The 19,879-nt window shown below is 47.7% G+C and overlaps 1 protein-coding gene across 1 annotated transcript; it reads right to left on the bottom strand.

Annotated features, from left to right (window-relative positions):
• Nucleotides 1-14,073: 14,073 nt before the first annotated feature.
• LOC111962456 (PCNA-associated factor-like) lies at nt 14,074-17,250 on the bottom strand. Its single transcript, XM_023985554.2, has 4 exons — nt 17,085-17,250; nt 15,628-15,711; nt 15,279-15,453; nt 14,074-14,832 (listed from the first exon to the last, which is right to left on the bottom strand). The coding sequence occupies exons 1-4, from the start codon at nt 17,128-17,130 to the stop codon at nt 14,793-14,795; spliced, it is 345 nt and encodes a 114-aa protein (XP_023841322.1). The 5' UTR covers nt 17,131-17,250; the 3' UTR covers nt 14,074-14,792.
• Between the last annotated feature and the right edge of the window lie 2,629 nt (nt 17,251-19,879).

Raw genomic sequence — 19,879 nt, 5'->3', positions numbered from 1 at the left:
CACTACCGTTCCTATTCCTCGATTTGATGATAGACCAAGTTGTAACATTTCACCCCATCCCTTATAGGTTGGCTAGGRGGTGTTGTTGAAGAACTGTTGGTATGTTTCTACACTGGTTATTAGGTATGTAACCCCGGTTCAAATGTTTAAGATACAAGTTCATTGGTCTGCGGGACCCCAAACCAGTCCAAATGTAGCATTCGTCGGTCAGAAAATCAATTCAAACAATACGAATCGCCAGTTCACTTTTTTTCCCCTCTTCTTCAAATGGAACTGTGTTGACAGTCATTTTGCATGCCGAACAACCCCAGGCAATATCAGTAGCCTAGTCAAACTGCGCACTATGGTAAAATATGGTAAAAAAATTAAAAAAAATGTACAAGATTTTTGTATTAATCCTGTGAAATTATAGTAATTTACTGGCAACTGAGTTGCATTGTAATAAATTACAAAAGGTTACTGTATTATTTATCCTGTGAATCTAAAGTAACTTACTGCTAACTAAGTTGCAGTAAAAATACAGTAGATATCAAATTACACATTTTTACTGTAAATAGAATACAGCAACGTACTGTTCTTTCACAGCAATTGTGTGGATGATTGAACAAAAAATCCAGTAAATTGTTGTATTATGATTACAGTACTGTATAATATTTACTGTAAAATTACATGGAATTTTTTACAGTGCAAGTTCATCCACTCGCAACATATTTCCAGCCTCCAAACAGTGGTGAATGGAAAGAGATCTGTTACAGAAAAGACCAAAACGTATTTGGCGATTGACATTATGCCAGAATTAATGCCGCCACTGCTGTCCGCGCGCCTCAGACAATCATCTCTGCCTTGGCAAAATGTCAGTGTTCTCATCGCACAATCGCATTTTGGAGTGTAGGCTACAGGCTTACCACCCGTGTTCAAGTCCATTCGCTCATTTTTCATGTCTCTGACACATAGTAAATTATAAATAATGATGTAATAGCCTACAGTTTTCTTGGCATTTTGTTTTCATTATTGTGATAGGRTCATGTTTTACTGGTACAGCATACCCACAATATTTATTTTGCAGGGATGCAGTAAGGGACCATACTGCCTTACTTTCACCTCACCGCTGGTTGTAAGTAATCTGATTTAGATAATCAACCAGACAGTTATTAGACTCAGGTGTGCTAGATTAGGGTTGGAGCAAAAACCTAGCTCTTCAGGAACTGGGTTGGAGAGCCCTGATTGACAGCGTGCAAGGAAAAAGGCTACATTGTTGCACTGCATTTGGAATATCAGGGGTTATTCTCAGATGTGCTCTCAGACAAATGCACTAGAGCATGACATTAACGTTGCCCCAATCAAACAAATTTCACTGAGGAGAATCACGAGAGGAAAAGTTACTACAGATATTGCAGAAGTTTCCTCTTGAAATCAGACATGTCCGTGGTAAGGACAACTGGAAGATTGTCACTCAGGGATGGGTAATCAATAGGTTTTGTGTTTTGCATTTAGCCACAGTGTAGCCCTGGCTCACAATTTATTTTGACTGCACGTTTTGCAGTTTTTGGAATGAGTATTGTTTTGGTTGGGCTCGTTCCAAGGGGACGAGAGTTATAGAAGCGTACGTGAGTTTTTCAAAAACGTTATATATATAAAAAATTGTTTACATTTTTACATATTTAATTGACAGCCTGTAGACACCATTTGTTTTTTKTCCCTTTTTCTCCCTAATTTCATGGTATCCAATTGGTAGTTATAGTCTTGTCCCATCGCTGCAACTCCCGTATGGACTTGGGAAAGGCGAAGGTCGAGAGCCGTGCGTCCTCCCAAACACAACCCAGCCAAGCCGCACTGCTTCTTGACACAACGCACGCTTAACCCGGAAGCCAGCCGCAACAATGTGTCGGAAGAAACACTGTACACCTGGCCACCGTGTCAGTGTGCATTGCGCCCGCCCCGCCCACAGGAGTTGCTAATGCGCAATAGGACAAGAACATCCCTGCCGGCCAAACCCTCCCCTAACCCTGACGACGGGCCAACTGTGCGCCGCCCCAACTGTGCGCCGCCCCAACTGTGCGCCGCCCCATGGGTCTCCCGGTCACGGCAGAGCCTGGACTCTAACCAGAATTTCTAGCGGCAGAGGTAGCACTGCGCTGCAGTGACTTAGCCCACCGTGCCACTTGGGAGGCAGACACCATGTTTACATTGGAGAAGGTGATGCATTTATGTTGATTATGTTGTGCAATGAAAGTTGTTTTCTGTTGCTGGTGAGCAAACTTGTCTAACATAAATATAGGGTATATTTGTTGTCTTAAGGGGGAAGGTGTTACAGGCTTTGGTTTTTCCATTTTATATTTTGAGGTTGGACATTAGCACATAGGGTGCACCGATTCGTGTCACCTTGTTAGTCAGTCTGTATTACACCTGTGCTGGTTGGTCATGTCATTAGAGGTTAGGTGTTTCCACCTGTGCTGGCCCATGTGTTATTTAAGAGTGGCTGGCCCAGTGCTCCAGTTTTCTTTTCTATTTTACCTTTATTTAACCAGGTAGGCCAGTTGAGGACAAGTTCTCATTTACAACTGCAACCTGGCTAAGATAAAGCAAAGCAGTGCGACACAAACAACACAGAGTTACACATGGGATAAATAAACATACAGTCAATAACACAATAGAAAAATCTGTATACAGTGTGTGCAAATTAAGTAGAGGTAAGGCAATAAATAGGCCATAGTGGCGAAGTAATTACAATTGAGCAATTAACACTGGGGTGATAGATGTGCAGATGAGGATGTGCAAGTAGAAATACTGGTGTGCAAAAGAGCAGAAAAACAAATAAGGGATGAGGTAGGTAGTTGGTTAGATGGGCTATTTACAGATGGGCTGTGTACAGCTGCAGCTATCGGTAACCTGCTCTGACAGCTGATACTTAAAGTTAGTGAGGGAGATATAAGTCTCCAACTTCAGTGATTTTTGCAATTCGTTCCAGTCATTGGCAGCAGAGAACTGGAAGGAAAGGCGGCCAAACGAGGTGTTGGCTTTTGGAATGACCAGTGAAATATACCTGCTGCAGCGCGTGCTACGGGTGGGTGTTGCTATGGTGACCAGTGAGCTGAGATAAGGCGGGGCTTTACCTAGCAAAGACTTATAGATGACCTGGAGCCAGTGGGTTTGGTGGGTAGTATATGGGTGGGTAGTATATGGGGCTTTGGTGACAAAAAGGATGGCACTGTGATAGACTGCATCCAATTTTCTGAGTAGAGTGTTGGAGGCTATTTTGTAAATGACGTCACCGAAGTCAAGGATCGGTAGGCTAGTCAGTTTTACGAGGGTATGTTTGGCAGCATGAGTGAAGGAGGCTTTGTTGCGAAATAGGAAGCAGATTCTAGATTTAATTTTGGATTGGAGATGCTTAATATGAGTCTGGAAGGAGAGTTTAGTCTAGCCAGACGCCTAGGTATTTATAGTTGTCCACATATTCTAAGACAGAACCGTCCAGAGTAGTGATGCTAGTCGGGCAGCGATCGGTTGAAGAGCATGCATTTAGTTTTACTAGCATTTAAGAGCATTTGGAGGCCACGGAAGGAGAGTTGTATGGCATTGAAGCTCGCTTGGAGGTTTGTTAACACAGTGTCCAAAGAAGGGCCAGATGTATACAGAATGGTGTCGTCTGCATAGAGGTGGATCAAAGAATCACCCGCAGCAAGAGCGACATCATTGATATATACAGGGAAAAGAGTCGGCCCAAGAATTGGACCCTGTGGCACCCACATAGAGACTGCCAAAGGTCCAGACAACAGGCCCTCCTATTTGACACACAGAATTCTATCTGAGAAGTAGTTAGTGAACCAGGCGAGGCAGTCATTTGAAAAACAAAGGCTGTTGAGTTTGCCGATAAGAATATGGTGAGACAGAGTCGAAAGCCTTGGCCAGGTCGATGAAGACGGCTGCACAGTCTGTCTTTATCGATGGCGGTTATGATATCGTTAGGACCATGAGCGTGGCTGAGGTGCACCCGTGACCAGCTTGGAAACCGGGTTACATAGCGGAGAAGGTACGGTGGGATTCGAAATGGTCGGTGATCTGTTTGTTCACTTGGCTTTCAAAGACTTTAGAAAGGCAGGGCAGGATGGATATACAGTCGTGGCAAAAGTTTGAGAATGACACAAATAATAATTTTCAAAGTCTGCTGCCTCAGTTTGTGATGATGGCAAGCATATCTCCAGAATGTTATGAAGAGTGATCAGATGAATTGCAAAGTCCCTTTGCCATGCAAATGAACTGAATCCCCAAAAAACATTTCCACTGCATTTCAGCCCTGCCACAAAAGGACCAGCTGACATCATGTCAGTGATTCTCTCGTAACACAGGTGTGAGTGTTGACAAGGACAAGGCTGGAGATCACTCGGTCATGCTGATTGAGTTCGAATAACAGACTGGAAGCTTCAAAAGGCGGGTGGTGCTGGAACCATGGTTACCTGCAAGGAAACACGTGCCGTCACATTGCTTATAGCACAAAAAAGGGCTTCACAGGCAAGGATATTGCTGCCAGTAAGATTGCACCTAAATCAACCATTTATCGGATCATCAAGAACTTCATTCAAGGAGAGCTTCAGGGTGCCCAAGACAGTCCAGCAAGCACCAGGACCGTCTCCTACAGTTGATTCAGCTGCAGGATCGGGGCACCACCAGTACAGAGCTTGCTCAGGAATGGCAGCAGGCAGGTGTGAGTGCATCTGCATGCACAGTGAGGCGAAGACTTTTGGAGGATGGCCTGGTGTCAAGAAGCGCAGCAAAGGGATTGGGACTGCTGAGGACTGGGGTAAAGTCATTTTCTCTGATGAATCCCCTTTCCGATTGTTTGAGGCATCCGGAAAAAAGCTTGTCCGGAGAAGACAATGTGAGCGCTACCATCAGTCCTGTGTCATGCCAACAGTAAAGCATCCCGAGACCATTCATGTGTGGGGTTGCTTCTCAGCCAAGGGAGTGTGCTCACTCACAATTTTGCCTTAGAACACAGCCATGAATAAAGAATGGTACACATCCTCCGAGAGCAACTTCTCCCAACCATCCAGGAACAGTTTGGTGACAAACAATGCCTTTATCAGCATGATGGAGCACCTTGCCATAAGGCAAAAGTGATAACTAAGTGGCTCGGGGAACAAAACATAGATATTTTGGGTCCATGGCCAGGAAACTCCCCAGACCTTAATCCCATTGAGAACTTGTGGTCAATCCTCAAGAGGCGGGTGGAGTAACAAAAACCCACAAATTCTGACAAACCCCAAGCATTGATTATGCAAGAATGTGCTGCCATCAGTCAGGATGTGGCCCAGAAGTTAATTGACAGCATGCCAGGGTGGATTGCAGGTCTTGAAAAAGAAGGCTCAACACTGCAAATATTGACTCATTGCATCAACTTCATGTAATTGTCAATAAAAGCCTTTGACACTTATGAAATGGTTGTGATTATACTTCAGTATGCCATAGTAACAACTGACAAAAATATCTAAAGACACTGAAGCAGCAAACTTTGTGAAAATMTATATTTGTGTCCTCAAAACTTTTGGCCACGACTGTCACGTCCTGACCATAGAGAGCATTTATTTTCTATGGTGGAGTAGGTCAGGGCGTGACTGGGGGGTGTTCTAGTTTATTATTTCTATGTGGGGTTCTAGGTTTAATTTTCTATGTCGGTGATTTTGTATGATTCCAATTAGAGGCAGCTGGTAATCGTTGTCTCTAATTGGGGGATCATATTTAAGTAGTGTTTGTTCCCACCTGTGTTTGTGGGATATTGAATTTTGAGTTTGTGCACGTAGCATCTCGTTAGTCACGGGTTGTAGTTTATTGTTTTGTTTGCTAAGTTTCACTTTATAATACATTTGTGGAACTCTACATCCGCTGTGCCTTGGTCCGTCTCTACACACGACCGTGACAGAATATCCCACCACAACAGGACCAAGCAGTGTGCCCAGGAGGAGAGTGTATCCTGGACTTGGGAGGAGATCCTGGATGGGAAGGGATCCTGGACTTGGGAAGAAATCCTGGCAGCACAGGATCGCCTTCCTTGGCGGGAGACGCAAGGAAAGAAGGGAGAATAGCGAKGATGCCGGGGTTCGCAGCCACAGAGTAAGCCCAAAAGACAGCCCGAATGTTTTTTGCACGGGGTGGTAGGCGGAGCCGAGGTGCTAACCAGTGACAACATGGGAGGAGGTAGAGAGGTGGTCGGTCGACCCTGGGAGTGCCAGAGCCCGCCTGGGAGTCAATAGAACAGTGCGAGGAGGGATACCGGAGAATGGAGTTGGCGAGGAGTACGCTGCAACGCAGGCGTTTGGAGGAGCGTGTTAACAGTCCGGTGCAATCTGTGCGAAAATGTTTTGTTACACTATGAACGTAACACTYTGGCCTTTTCACACGCGTACCTGCCCTCACAATGGCTAGAACGGTCCCAATTGATCTCGCCTCCTTCCAGCTTCGATGACATGTATTTCCATTGTCAGAGCAGTCACTTGACTGTCTTTTCGAGATATCTTTGTCCAACACCTCCTGGGAGAAATGCACTTCCGGGTGTAGAAACAAGACTTTCTGCTGATATTTCGATAAGCGTACTGGGCAACTAATAAATGGATGAGTCCATTTATCACATGGAAGATCAACACGTTAGCTGTCATGGTAACAGCAGGCCAACCTGCTTTTGGGTGCATTCATACATTCACTCTGGCGATCTACTCCGATTTCAGAGAACTCGTCTGTCGTAGAGTAAATTATGAATATACTTAGCGACCCGCACAGACAGCTGTGTGTATGTGTTAGGCTAGTAGGTGGTGTTGTTGTACTGACCAGTACCCAGTGTTCGCGGGGTCGCACATGTCAATCAACCTGCTATCTGCCAATCACGGGAATGCCTGGAATTTCTGATGCCGGGCATCCTGGCGGTTGGCGGAGTGGCGTGGAGGGGTTGGGGCAGGGGGATGGAGCATGGAAGTTAAGACCAGGTTTCGCCTTTGTTTCTCTCTCTACGTCTGGCCTTCAAAGAGAATGTCACGATTGGCTTGTGGGGTTATCTGTCATTTATTTGGCGTGTGCTACGGCCCAAACAGTAGCCTGTGTAAAGTTGGTTTAATAAACCGTCAATTCGCAAACTCAACCTCTGTCTGGACAATTGTTCATTTATGATCTAGTCAGGTTATTACATTGGTGTCAGAAGTAAAAACGTTGATAAAAGTTAGCCAGCTAGCTAGCTGACTTATGTGGCTAGCTACCGTAGGTGAGAACGGGGGTTGAAAATGCTTCGAGGGAATCCGAAAGTGAAGGTGGAGGTAGGGGACGACCATGGTGCTTGCCTACGGAGCTGTGAGGGAACGGCACCTCAGTACCTCCAGGCTCTGATCAGGCCCTACACCCAAACAAGGGCACTGCGTTCATCCACCTCTGGCCTGCTCGCCTCCCTACCACTGAGGAAGTACAGTTCCCGCTCAGCCCAGTCAAAACTGTTCGCTGCTCTGGCCCCAATGGTGGAACAAACTCCCTCACGACGCCAGGACAGCGGAGTCAATCACCACCTTCCGGAGACACCTGAAACCCCACCTCTTTAAGGAATACCTAGGATAGGATAAAGTAATCCTTCTCACCCCCCCCCCCCCCCCTTAAAAGATTTAGATGCACTATTGTAAATGGCTGTTCCACTGGATGTCATAAGGTGAATGCACCAATTTGTAAGTCGCTCTGGATAAGAGCGTCTGCTAAATGACTTAAATGTAAATGTAAATGTATGGCCAAGGAGGTGCGTGTGCATGGACTTCGCGAGGTTCTGGCTGAGGAGATCGCCAGGGCGTCGGAGCGCAGAGGCCGCTTGAGGGAGGACAGTAGAGTGATGCCGGCTGAAGCGGGCATGAGCGCCTCGTCGACTGTGTTTCGCGCGGATTCTGGTGGGCGGACCGAAGTGGTGACGTCGACGCGGCGAGGAATCTGGGGCTCAGAATGTAAACAAACATGGCGGCGCCCAGTTCCCGGCTGCGTCCGTATCTATTAAGACCCCGAAGTATTCCGGTAAGGCGGATTGGGAAGCTTTCATGCTCAGTTTGAACTGTTAGCTCATTTTAGGGGGTGGACGGATGAAGAAAGGGCACTGCAGTTGGCTTTATGCCTCACGGATGAAGCTCTGGCCTGTTTGATATTGATTAGCCCCGAGGACAGACATGATTATGGTGCTTTAGTGGGAGCACTGAGGAGGCGCTATGGACAGTGTGTACAGCCCGGGCTACTGCCCTCCGAACTGAGTAATAGACGCAGGCAGCCTGGAGAGCCTCTACGGGTGCTAGCTAATGACATTGAGAGCCTCTCTCGGCGGGCATATGCTCACATGCCCCCTCCGTGCAGAGCGAGCTAGCACGGGACCAGTTCATACAGGCGCTCTCTCCTACGGAGCTGCGCATACAGACCCAGCTGGCTCATCCTGAGTCATTGCAGATAGCTTGGAGATGGCTTTGGAGAGGGAGCTGGTGTGGGCTGGGGCTTCAGCTGGGGCTTTGGTGGGGGTGCAGGGAGACACACCCTCTGTGCGAGCTGGGGGGCAGAGCAGCCCGGAGCCGGAAAAGCCTGCATGGGTGGCTGAAATGACAGAAACTCATTCGTGCTGTGTCGCTACAGGCGGCACGAAACACACACCCTGGTCCCAGGGTCTACTGGGGTTGTGGCCAGCCAGGCCATCTGCCGCGAAATTGCCCCATGTCCCCCAGAGCTCAGGGAAACGGCTCGGGGTCCGCATAGACCGGGTAGTGCGGACCCTCTGCTTTCTATCCCAACCACCATCTTCTTCAGGAGGAGCCCACCGGCACAGACGGGGAAGCAAGGCTCCACTTCCCCCAGAAGCAGACGAGAGCAAGCGGATGGAGCCTGTTGTTGTGGTGGGCCGGACCTGTGTTGGGGACTTTTGTCATGTCCCTGTCACTGTGGAGYGMGTGCCCTGCTCCGCCRTGGTGGACACTGGGTCCACAGTAACCCTGGTGAGGCCAGATATTGTGCCAGGTTGGACTCAGTGTGAGCCTACAACTGTGCAGCTCCGCACAGTCACAGGTGAGCTGGCACCCATGAAAGGGAAGGGAATAATGACTCTGACAGTAGGGGGCAGGACTGTGCGTCATCCTGTGTGGGTGGCGGCTGTGCAGGACCCTTGTATCCTGGGGTTGGACTTTCTTAGGAGCACAGGCTGCCAGTTAGACCTAAATAGGGGCACACTGAGCTTCCAGGGAGGGCCGGAAGTCACCATGGCCCCCCCTAATGTCACATTCACTCAACCCAACAAACCCTTTACTCCAACAGTTAAAGCAGCAGAGACTCATGGCTGCCCCCCCTCCCACACAGCTGTGTGTGACTTTTCCCCAGCCCCCCTGTCACCTACGGCGGTGTGTTACATTCCCCCAGCTACCTCCATGACAGAGCCCTCTGTGAGCCCGGGCCGCGCCCAGCTACTCCAGATGGGAGAGGAGAGGACACTGTCTGCAGTGAGGGAGATATGGGGGAGGAACTGTGTTGGTCTTGACCCCGAGCAGCAGGAACGGTTGTGGCAGTTGCTGTTTGAATTCAGAGACAGCTTTGCGCTGAGTGAGGAAGAGGTGGGTCAGACTCATCTGGTGCAGCATGAGATCGACACAGGTGATGCTCGACCCATCAAGATGCATCCCCGCCGTATCCCGCTGGCACGCCAGGAGMCGGCAGACAAGGCTGTGTTGGAGATGCAGCGGGCAGACTTCATTGAGCCCTCAGACAGCCCCTGGGCGGCGTCATGGTTCCGAAGAAGGAGGGCAAGCTGAGGTTCTGTGCGGACTACAGGCGGCTGAATGAGGTAACCAGGAAGGACTCATATCGATACGTGGTATGGGGTGAGTCGCTGGACCTGGTTAGGGGGTCCTCCTGGTTCTCCTCACTAGACCTCCGCAGTGGCTACTGGCAGGTGCCCCTCTCCCCAGAGGCCAGAGCCAAAACTGCGTTCTCCACTAACAGAGGACACTTGCAGTTCAAGGTCCTGTGCTTTGGCCTGTGCAACGCTCCAGCTACTTTTGAGCGTTTGATGGACAGGGTGCTGGATGGCATCCCCAGACAGCAGTGTCTGGTATACCTCGATGACATCCTGGCCCATGGCAGCTCCTTCCAGTCAGCCCTGGGGCGCTACGGCGTGTGCTGGAGAGGGTGGCTGCCGCAGGTCTGAAGCTCCACCCCGAGAAGTGCCACTTCATGAGGAGAGAGGTGTCCTTCTTGGGCCACCGAGTGGGGAAGGAGGGGATCAGCACCATGGAGGACAAGGTAGGGGCTGTCAGAGACTGGCCCACCCCCACCGACCAGCGTCAGCTGAAGAGCTTCCTGGGCCTGGCCTCGTACTACAGGAGGTTTGTACGGGGCTTCTCAAGCGTTGCTGCTCCACTGAACCGCCTGCTGCCGAAGGACAAGGCTTTCACTTGGACAGTGGAGTGTGAGGAGGCCTTCAACACCCTCAAATGTGCACTGATCGAGGCCCCCGTGCTCGCCCCCCCTGACCTCACCTTGCCCTTTATCCTGGACACAGACGCGAGCAATGTGGGCATGGGTGGGGTGCTGGCCCAGGTGGGGCCAGAGAGTGGTGGCGTACTTCAGCAAAACATTTGACAAACATGAGCGCCGCTACTGTGTCACCCGGCGGGAGCTCTTGGCTGTTGTGGCTTCCATCAAACACTTCAAGTACTACCTGGGTGGTCTGCCCTTTACTGTAAGGACTGACCACTCTGCTCTCCAGTGGCTCATGTCTTTCAGAGAGCCAGAGGGGCAGGTGGCACGCTGGTTGGAGGAGCTTCAGCCGTATGACTTCACSGTGGTGCACAGGGCAGGGGCACGCCACTCCAACGCCGACGCCATGTCCCGTCGGCCCTGTACTGCAGACGGCTGCCGCCACTGTGAACGGAGAGAGGGACGGGAGAGAGAGCTGTGTGCAGAGGGGGTCTGTGCCACAGTGTGTCGGGCGAGCGGGCCTGTCTGCTGTGAGCTGCAGACTGTCGACATGGCTGAATGGCGGCAGCAGCAGGGACGGGACACAGACCTACAGCCAGTGCTACAGTGGGTAGAGGCGCAGGTGAGGCCACCATGGGAAGAGGTGACAGCGCTCTCACTCGCGACCAAAGGGTTGTGGTCYAAGTTTGAGAGACTGCGGCTGGCTGATGGCGTGCTACAGCGGGCATGGAAGGAGTCAGCTACGGGAGAGGAGAGGTGGCAGGTGGTGGTCCCAAAAGCATTGCGGGAGGCTGTGCTCCAGAGTACTCATGGGGGGGTGGGGACTGGACACTTTGGGGTCACAAAAACACTGCGCCGTCTCCGTCAGGGCTTCTACTGGGGGCAGCACAAGAGGGATGTGGAAGGACTTTTGTCGCCGCTGGTGACAACTGCACAGCGAGAAAGGGCCCCCCAGGCCGCTCTCATGCTCAGCTCCAACAGTTCCCAGTGGGGGCTCCCATGGAAGGGTGGGAGTGGATGTAGTTGGGGCCGTTCCCCACCACAGACAGTGGGAAACCGCTGGGTGCTCACGGCCATGGACTATTTCACAAAATGGCGCCGAGGCCTATGCTCTGCCTGACCAGGAGGCAGAGACAATCGTCGACGCCCTGACAGCGGGGATGTTCAGCAGGTTTGGAGCTGCAGAGTCCATCCACAGCGGCCAGGCAGAAACTTTGAGTCCCGTGTGTTCGCCACCATGTGTGAGAGGCTGGGTATGCACAAGACCCGCACTACTCCTCTCCATCCTCAAAGGGATGGCCTTGTGGAGCGCTTCAACAAAAACGCTTGGACAGCAGCTGGCCATCGTCCCTTCCAAACACCAGCGTGACTGGGACAAGCACCGCCTATGGTCCTCATGGCATGCCGCTCCGCTGTCCAAGACTCCACCTCCTGCACGCCTGCCCTCCTCATGCTGGGGAGAGAGATCCGCACCCCTGCGGAGATGGCGTTTGGTCGGCCCCTGGATAGCCCTCATGTTCCCCTGGGGCCGGAGTATGCCCGGAGACTCCAGGACCGCCTGGAGACAGCCCACACCTTCGCCAGAGAGCAGCTGGTGAATGCAGGTGTGAGGCAGAAGAGGAACTATGACGTGCACACCCGGGGAAGGCACTTTGTGGCTGGGGAGCTGGTCTGGGTCTACAGCCCGCTAAGGAAAAAAGGCAGATGCCCCAAGTTGGACAGTCACTGGGTGGGACCCTGCAGTGTCCTGGAGAGGGTAGGGGAGGTTGTTTACCGGGTGCAGCTTCCTCCCAGGGGGAGAAAAGGTGGCACTGCACCGGGACAGGTTAGCCCCATACAGAGGGGCCTCTTCTCCCCAAACCCAGGAACCCCCACAATTCCCCTCTCTGGCAATGACATTCTCCAGGCACCCACCCCCAGTGCCGCAGACAAGGCTCCAGACAGCCCACTCCCCCTGTCTCCCCCCCTGTGTCACCGCGTGGTTCCCCAGAGCCACGGACTGTATTACCGTTCCCGCGTTCCTTGTCCCCCATATCCCTGCCTTCATCCCCTGGTTCCCAGAGGGGCACTCTGCGACCATCACGGCCACGCAGGCAAAGGAGACCTCCGGGTCGGCTTCAGAGACTTTGTTTGTTCCCTCGGGGACGAGGGACTTTTGTGGTGGGGGCTGTGTAGCGACCCGCACAGACAGCTGTGTGTTATGTGTTAGGCTAGTAGTGTTGTGTGTTGTACTGACCAGTACCCAGTGTTCGCGGGGCCGACATGTCAATCAACCTGCTATCTGCCAATCACGGGAATGCCTGGAATGTTCTGATGCCGGGCATCCTGGCGGTTGGCGGAGTGGCGTGGAGGGGGGTTGGGCAGGGGGATGGAGCATTGGAAGTTAAGACCAGGTTTCGCCTTTGTTCTCTCTCTTACGTCTGGGTTTCACAAGAGAAGGTCACGATTGGCTTGTGGGTTATCTGTCATTTATTTGGCGTGTGCTACGGCCCAAACAGTAGCCTGTGTAAAGTTGGTTTAATAAACCGTCAACTCGCAAACTCAAGCCTCTGTCTGGACAATTGTTCATTTATGATCGTAGTCAGGTCATTACAATACATACGCTCAACACCCGTTGAATATGGCCGGTGTCAGTAAACTTAGGCAGAAAAGCGCAATTAATTTGTTGCCAGCTGCAGTTAGTAACCAACGCTCTGGATAACATGAAAACAGCCTAACCAGCTCTGCTAGCGCAAGCAAAATGGTCAGAAGTGTTTTCATGTGTCTGGAAGTTGCTAGCAAGTTACCTTGGTTGTTTGACCGCCGTTCTGGGGTCAGAACGCTCATATCAACGCTACTCCTCGGCCAGCGTCGTGTACCTCCGAGAGCGCAACGCCCTGCATTTATGAACCCCGAGAGCGCACTCCAGATTCAATTTACAAACACACCCACACCACTTTTGGTGAATGAGTTGGTTCCACCAAAACCTTTCCTGCGAATATTGGTTGAAAACCTCATGGTATCAAACATGTAGCACTGGTCAAGCATGTAAACTAAAGGCGGCCGCATGTTTCCCATCCGAAACAGTCTGTGCATATTACATTTTGTGCCGGTTCTTTTTGTAGTTCGTTTTTGTGGCTGTTTGGGCACATGACATTTATAGGAAGCCGAAATATACGCCTATTCGTCCGTGATTGGTCAACTGTAGGGGTGACGCGAGTATATGCTTGTCAATTCAGAAATGCAGCGTGGATTCAATATGGCGAACGACAACTTCGTGTGACATGGGACAAAAAATTCAACAGGTAGCCTAATCATGGAACACTAATCAACATCAAGTAGTGCTCAGTCTTTCCTCATTACCATACACTTTTAGTTTATGGCAGAATCGCCTAGTTTGACCATAACGATCTAGTGCCATCTACTGGTAGTAGCTATTACAAGATATTAGCAAAAATATATATATTTTTTAAATTCAGAAATTGCTAGGCATGCAGGGAATCTACTGATAAGGTTGAGACTTACCATCACGCCAATCTATAATTGAGTTGATAAGTGAAACCCGGACGCACAAAATATCACAACTACAACTTTGTTTGAGACCCAATAGAAGACTAGATTTTGGAAGCAGGAATAGAATAATAATTTAATGTAAGTGCTTTTCTCACCCAAGGCACCAAAGAAAATTAAAACAATCCAACACAGAACATAGTATGCAGACATCAAGGTTATATACAGGTGTCAGAGCCAATTGACAGAACAGAATTAACACATCCTTATACTTTTCTGAACAGCAGCCTGTAGTTGTGCCTTATACGAGGCCATAGTCTCTGCAGGCCTGGCAGTGCGCTCCACAGCAGAGGAGCCACACAACTGAAAGCCGTGTCACCCATAGTTTAGTCTGTTGAAGGGAGCTGGAGGAGCAAAGGGCATGTGTGGGGTAGGATGCGGTCAGACAGGTACTTGGGTCCAGAGTTGTGGATACCTTGGTAGGTGTGAACTGGGATTTTGGCAAATGCGCCAACAGGGCGTTACAATAGTCCAAACAGGATGAGATAAAGGCGTGGATAAGTCGCTCAGCTGCAGGTTGTGATAGCATAGGTCATAACCCGTCAATGTTCAGTAGAATTATAAATTAAGACCAAGGTCACACTTGATGTGGGCCTCAAACAAGAGTTGACTATCAAATATCACCCAGGTTGTGACAACGTTATGGAATCAAGCTTAATAAAAAAGTTTATTAAACATCTGTACAAAAACATGAATTAATCAATAATTATATACAAAGATATACCCAACCCATTCAAGTATTAGAGGCAATGGCTTTTCAAGTGGGGCACCATTGGCTAAGCTCATTCACCCTCAGCATCCTCAGCAGGCAGTGGTCTGGAACTGAAAGGCGAGTGATTGACATTAGATAGGCCAGCAAATATGGAATCAATGCTGTTTCGCCCATAATTAAATTTGAACTGGCTTAGCGCACTGAAAATCATAGATGCATCCTGAAAATTTGAAACCTGGCTCAACAATGGATAACTTGCAGACAAACAGCTAGATGTACATTCAAACGTGGTTCAATACATTTCCAGAAACAGCAGGACTGTACTTGTAACCCATTGATTCTGCTTTGGCAAAATACCTCCACAAGGCACAGGTGTATAAAAAAAAGTTCAGAATCTGTTCCCAAAACATTGCATTTAACAATCAGAACACATACTTTCTATTGGCAACGTTTTTGGAACAGATTTAAGAGGAACTTCTGCAAGCACTAAAGCGGTAGGCATTTTGGGGGCGCTTTTAGACTAGTCCTAAAACAATGCTTAATAGAATGAACGTACTTCCTGGATGACTTGGACACTCCACTGACTCCGGCCTCTTCATCATCTGACTGGGGGAGGTGGTTCTCTTTGTCAGGCTTCSTGCTGGGCCCACCAAAGAAATCTCCAATTCCCTTCTGCCAAGTTGGGGTGGGCCGAGGACACACAGGATTACCACCAGCAAATTTACTCTTTGCTGCAAAACAACATTTAGAGTCCTCACCAGTGATGAAAATATGAGCAAGAAACTCATCTGGAGGCAAGTTGTTTGTTATCTACCAGAAATGTCTCATCTAACTAGGATTACATAGAAATATATGGTTATTAGGTAGTCAATGTTACTTTTAAGGTCAATGAAATCATGACTCACCAGGTGTGCCTGCTTGAGAGCTGCTTAATGCATTAGCAGAACTCGAGGCACCCAATGACTTCCTGGGTGCAGATGCAGCCACAGCTGAAAATGTATAAATACGTTAACGTAAACTCACTTTTGTACATCGCCTTGGTCCGTACAATTGACCTTATTTTAGCGCCCCAAAAACGTAATACTTCCAGATCAACTGTAATGTCAATACCATTGTAAAGCACAATTTCTCCCCTTTCCAACAAAATCAATGACATGAGCTCCACGCTGCCTGTTTCAGCATAATTCAACAAGGCAATGAGCTCCGTCGGGTCTTCTTAAAAATGGCGGGTGGGGAAGCTCAACTAATGCGCGATAGTGATTAGGACAGATGTCGTGTGGGAAAACTTTTTTTCACTCGATCTGTCCAACTTATCACCTTATCGCCTCGGAAATGTAAATGAAACACTATAAAGAGTTTATATGTGTCATTACATAGCTGTTTGAAGGTTTGTGTCAAATTTGAATCGGGTTTTTAGTGCGGTGCTAAAGTGATCTTCAAAAGTAAACAGCGGCTTTGAGAGTCATGATGCTTGCAGTGATGACGCAAAAAATGACTAGGTATCCCCCCCTTACCCGTCACTGTCCATTTCTTGTTTTTAAACGATGAGAGAAGTGCTACACCTGGGGGACAGAGATTGTAAGACAAATCGTTGCTTTATGCGTGCTGTACGTTACGGCATTACACGTCATGATATAACGAGGGTCAGTTCTCAACTTTTCTCCAATACTATAGTCATTACCATGTCGATCAACGCTTGAATAGAAACGTAGTTCACCCCCCCGATTTTGAAGTCAACACAGTCCCATTAGTTTTCTTTGCAGCCTCCTTTGAATGTCGCGGTTGCACATATTTCTACGGAATGGAGTGAGTTTACTTTAGTCTGATCTGGCAAAGTAATCGACACCGCCATATATGTATGGCTGGCTTCCTTAATTTGGGCGGCGAAGTTACCGCCAGATTGAGGATAATGAATTACAAAAATTTGCCAACGTTAGCTAACCAAAGACGTTAATAACGACATGTTACGCCAATTCTTTATCCAATCTATAGTTGTACAGTGACGAGCAAAAATGTAATTTATTGATGCAAGTAAATTTTCGAATAACAATCCAATCCTGCACAAATGATGAGATGTGAGAACATACCTAACTAGATAATGCAACATCCGGCTGGGTTGGCATGCGCGGTGTTCACGATTATATTGAAATGGCGGGAGACAGGCATCTAACCCGGTCAATCATGTTAGCTAATCAATGAAATCGATCAAGTTAATCAAAAATAGAAAATGTAGGAGTGGCAATTATGTTCGCAAAACTACAGTTGGCTACGGTAATTAAGTAGCTAACGTTAGCGATTCCAGTTCCGCACTCAACCAGCGAGCTAATTATATATTCATCAGGTTTTGTTTGCAGAACATTACCTTTTCTGTAAGTTCCGGGGACACTGTCTGCCTTCGTCCTCACCATGTTGTCCTAATTTTCACCAATAAAATACAAACGGGACGTGGACCTTCACTGGAGATTTCACGACAGCCCAATGTTCATTCTGCTTTCCCGCTTGGGTTTAAATGACGAGTGTGTGTTTTGCCGCCTCTGACGTCATTGGTTAGGTAACTATTTCCCTCCCCTTCACGAACGCCTTGCCACAGAGTTTCTAAACCCAGAGGCGCAACATTGCAATACTTCTGGGAACATTTGCGAAACAGACCAAGCAGACCAGGCCGGGGTTTGAGAAGTCAATGAGAGGCAGAAATGTCTTCCTAGTTGTTAATGTTCTCGAAATCTAAAGGCACAACCTAGATTCGAGAGAATTTCTTAACTAGTTGAACATGTTATTACTTGAACCTCGTGAAAGTGACAAGTTTTAATTTGTGCCGTATATGACGGGTTGCACATGCGCAGTTTGGCGCGAGACGATCCTCAGACCACAGATAGTTAAAAAAAAATCTTTGCTTAGACCCGATGACATATTTCTGCGCATGAGCGTAGTTAGCCAACGTCGCCATGACATCGCCTACAAGTGTGATCGGGGATTTCTATTGGAGAAGCAGTTTTAGCGAATCTTCTTATTGCGCTGTCCTTGGCTTCGCCTTCTGGAGCTTAACACACCCCCCCCACTAATCGACTAATGCAGTGGTTCCCAACCAGGGGTAGGGTACTAGGGGGTATCGGTCCCCCACCCCATCCCCCTATAATTCACAAGATGTCAACAAATTATTTCCCTAACACTTTCCCTGGCTGCCACTGCTCTTGCTCAGCAAAACATTTCCTCTGTGTCATCACAACTTTTGGAGATATTTCAACAAAACTATTTGTGGTAAATTGATTTAAAAAAATTGAAATTTTGTAGATATATTCCAAATAAGTTAGATCTATAATTGTTTTTTAAATATACAAGTAGGAAAGCATTAATATAAATAATCCACTTGTTTAGAGAGAYAAATGTAGATAACTTTTTTGTAAAGTAATAATATGTTGGATGAGTGTGTTGAGAGCAACTCGCCCCCTCTACTAGGGGGTAACTAGCCCCTGTGCTTCAATTTGACTGGCGATAGCTTTATTTGTGACCAATGTACAAATTAGAATCGTGCAATAGCAGAACATAAGAGAGTTGCCACCCCAATGTTACACTGAGTTATTGTTATTAAATGTTATATTCCAATGGTATTTAATGTTTTTAGGTATATTCCATTCCAATATTATATTCCAATTAATATTTTTAATGAATTAAAAACAACCATTGTAAATCTTTTGCTCCTGAATATCATTTTAAAGACTGCAGAGATGTAAAATCTTGCATTATTCAAATAATATTTAGTGTAGTTGTACATAATGGATTGTATGGAAAAGGAACAGCAAAGAAAATGAATATGGAGGTGAGTTAAAGAGGGACTTTACATCAAATCTCCTCATAGTGCGGATATTAATGGTGACGTGCAACACCATTCCCCCCCTCATATTTTATTTAAATAATTAAAACAAGACAACTAGACTTAACTATTAAGTATTACTTCCTAAATAATTTAAATAAAACTTACAAAAATTGATTTTTAAAACCCTATGCCATAATTTTCTAACAGGGTAACAGTTACCCCATGGGTGGAGCTACCCCGGTACATGCCCCTTTTTAAAAACAACATTTCATGAAATAACAAAAGTGTGAACTGGAGCCATTTATTTCCCTTAATAGTTTATTCGCCTCAGTATGACCTTCATCCACATACCATTTTTTCCCCCTAACATTGCTTTTTTGTGTCAGCAGTTAAACATTGTTCTTAGCTAGTTACTCCCTAGCAGCCTACTACACTTACAAAAATATAAACATAACTTGTAAAGTGTTTATCCCATGTTTCATGAGCTGAAATAAAAGATCCCCAAAATTTCCCATACACACAAAAAGCTTTTTTCTCTCAAATGTTGTGCACAAAATTGTTTAGTGAGCATTTCTTCTTTGCCAAGATAATCCATCCACCTTACAGGTGTGGCATATCAAGAAGCTGATTAAACAGCATTATCATTACACAGGTGCACCTTGTGCTGGGGACAATAAAATGTGCGTATATTGTCACACACAACACGAGTTTTGAGGGAGTGTGCAATTGGCATGCTGATTGCAGGAATGTCCACCAGAGAATTTAATGTTAATTTCTTTACCATAAACCGCCTCCAACATAATTTTAGAGAATTTGGAAGTATGTCCAACCGGCCCACAACCTCAGACCATGTGTATGGTTTCATGTGGGCAAGTGGTTTGCTGATGTCAACAACATGAAGAGTGCCCCATGGTGGTGGGGTGATGGTATGGCCAGGCATAAGCTACAGACAAACACAATAGCATTTTATCGCAATGGCAATTTGAATGCAAAAAGATACTGTGATGAGATTGTGAATGGCCCATTGCCGTGCCATTAGTCCGCCGCCATCATCACCTGATGTTCAGCATGATAATACACGGCCCCATGTCACAAGGATCGGTACACAATTCCTGGAAGCTGAAAATGTCCTAGTTCTTCCCTGGTCTGCATACTCATCAGACATTGAGCATGTCTGGGATGCTCTCGATTGACGTGTACGACAGCGTGTTCCAGTTCCTGCCAATATCCAGAAACTTTGCACACAGCCATTGAAGAACAATGGGTCTACATTCCACAGGCCACAATCAAAAGCCTGATCAACTCCATATAACGGAGGTGTGTCGTGCTGCATGAGGCAAATG

This window comes from Salvelinus sp. IW2-2015, linkage group LG4q.1:29 (genome assembly GCF_002910315.2).
Source record: "Salvelinus sp. IW2-2015 linkage group LG4q.1:29, ASM291031v2, whole genome shotgun sequence".
Taxonomy (NCBI): domain Eukaryota; kingdom Metazoa; phylum Chordata; class Actinopteri; order Salmoniformes; family Salmonidae; genus Salvelinus; species Salvelinus sp. IW2-2015.
The sequence above is the reverse complement of the archived record's forward strand: the minus strand, read 5'-3'. Positions and strand labels throughout refer to the sequence as shown.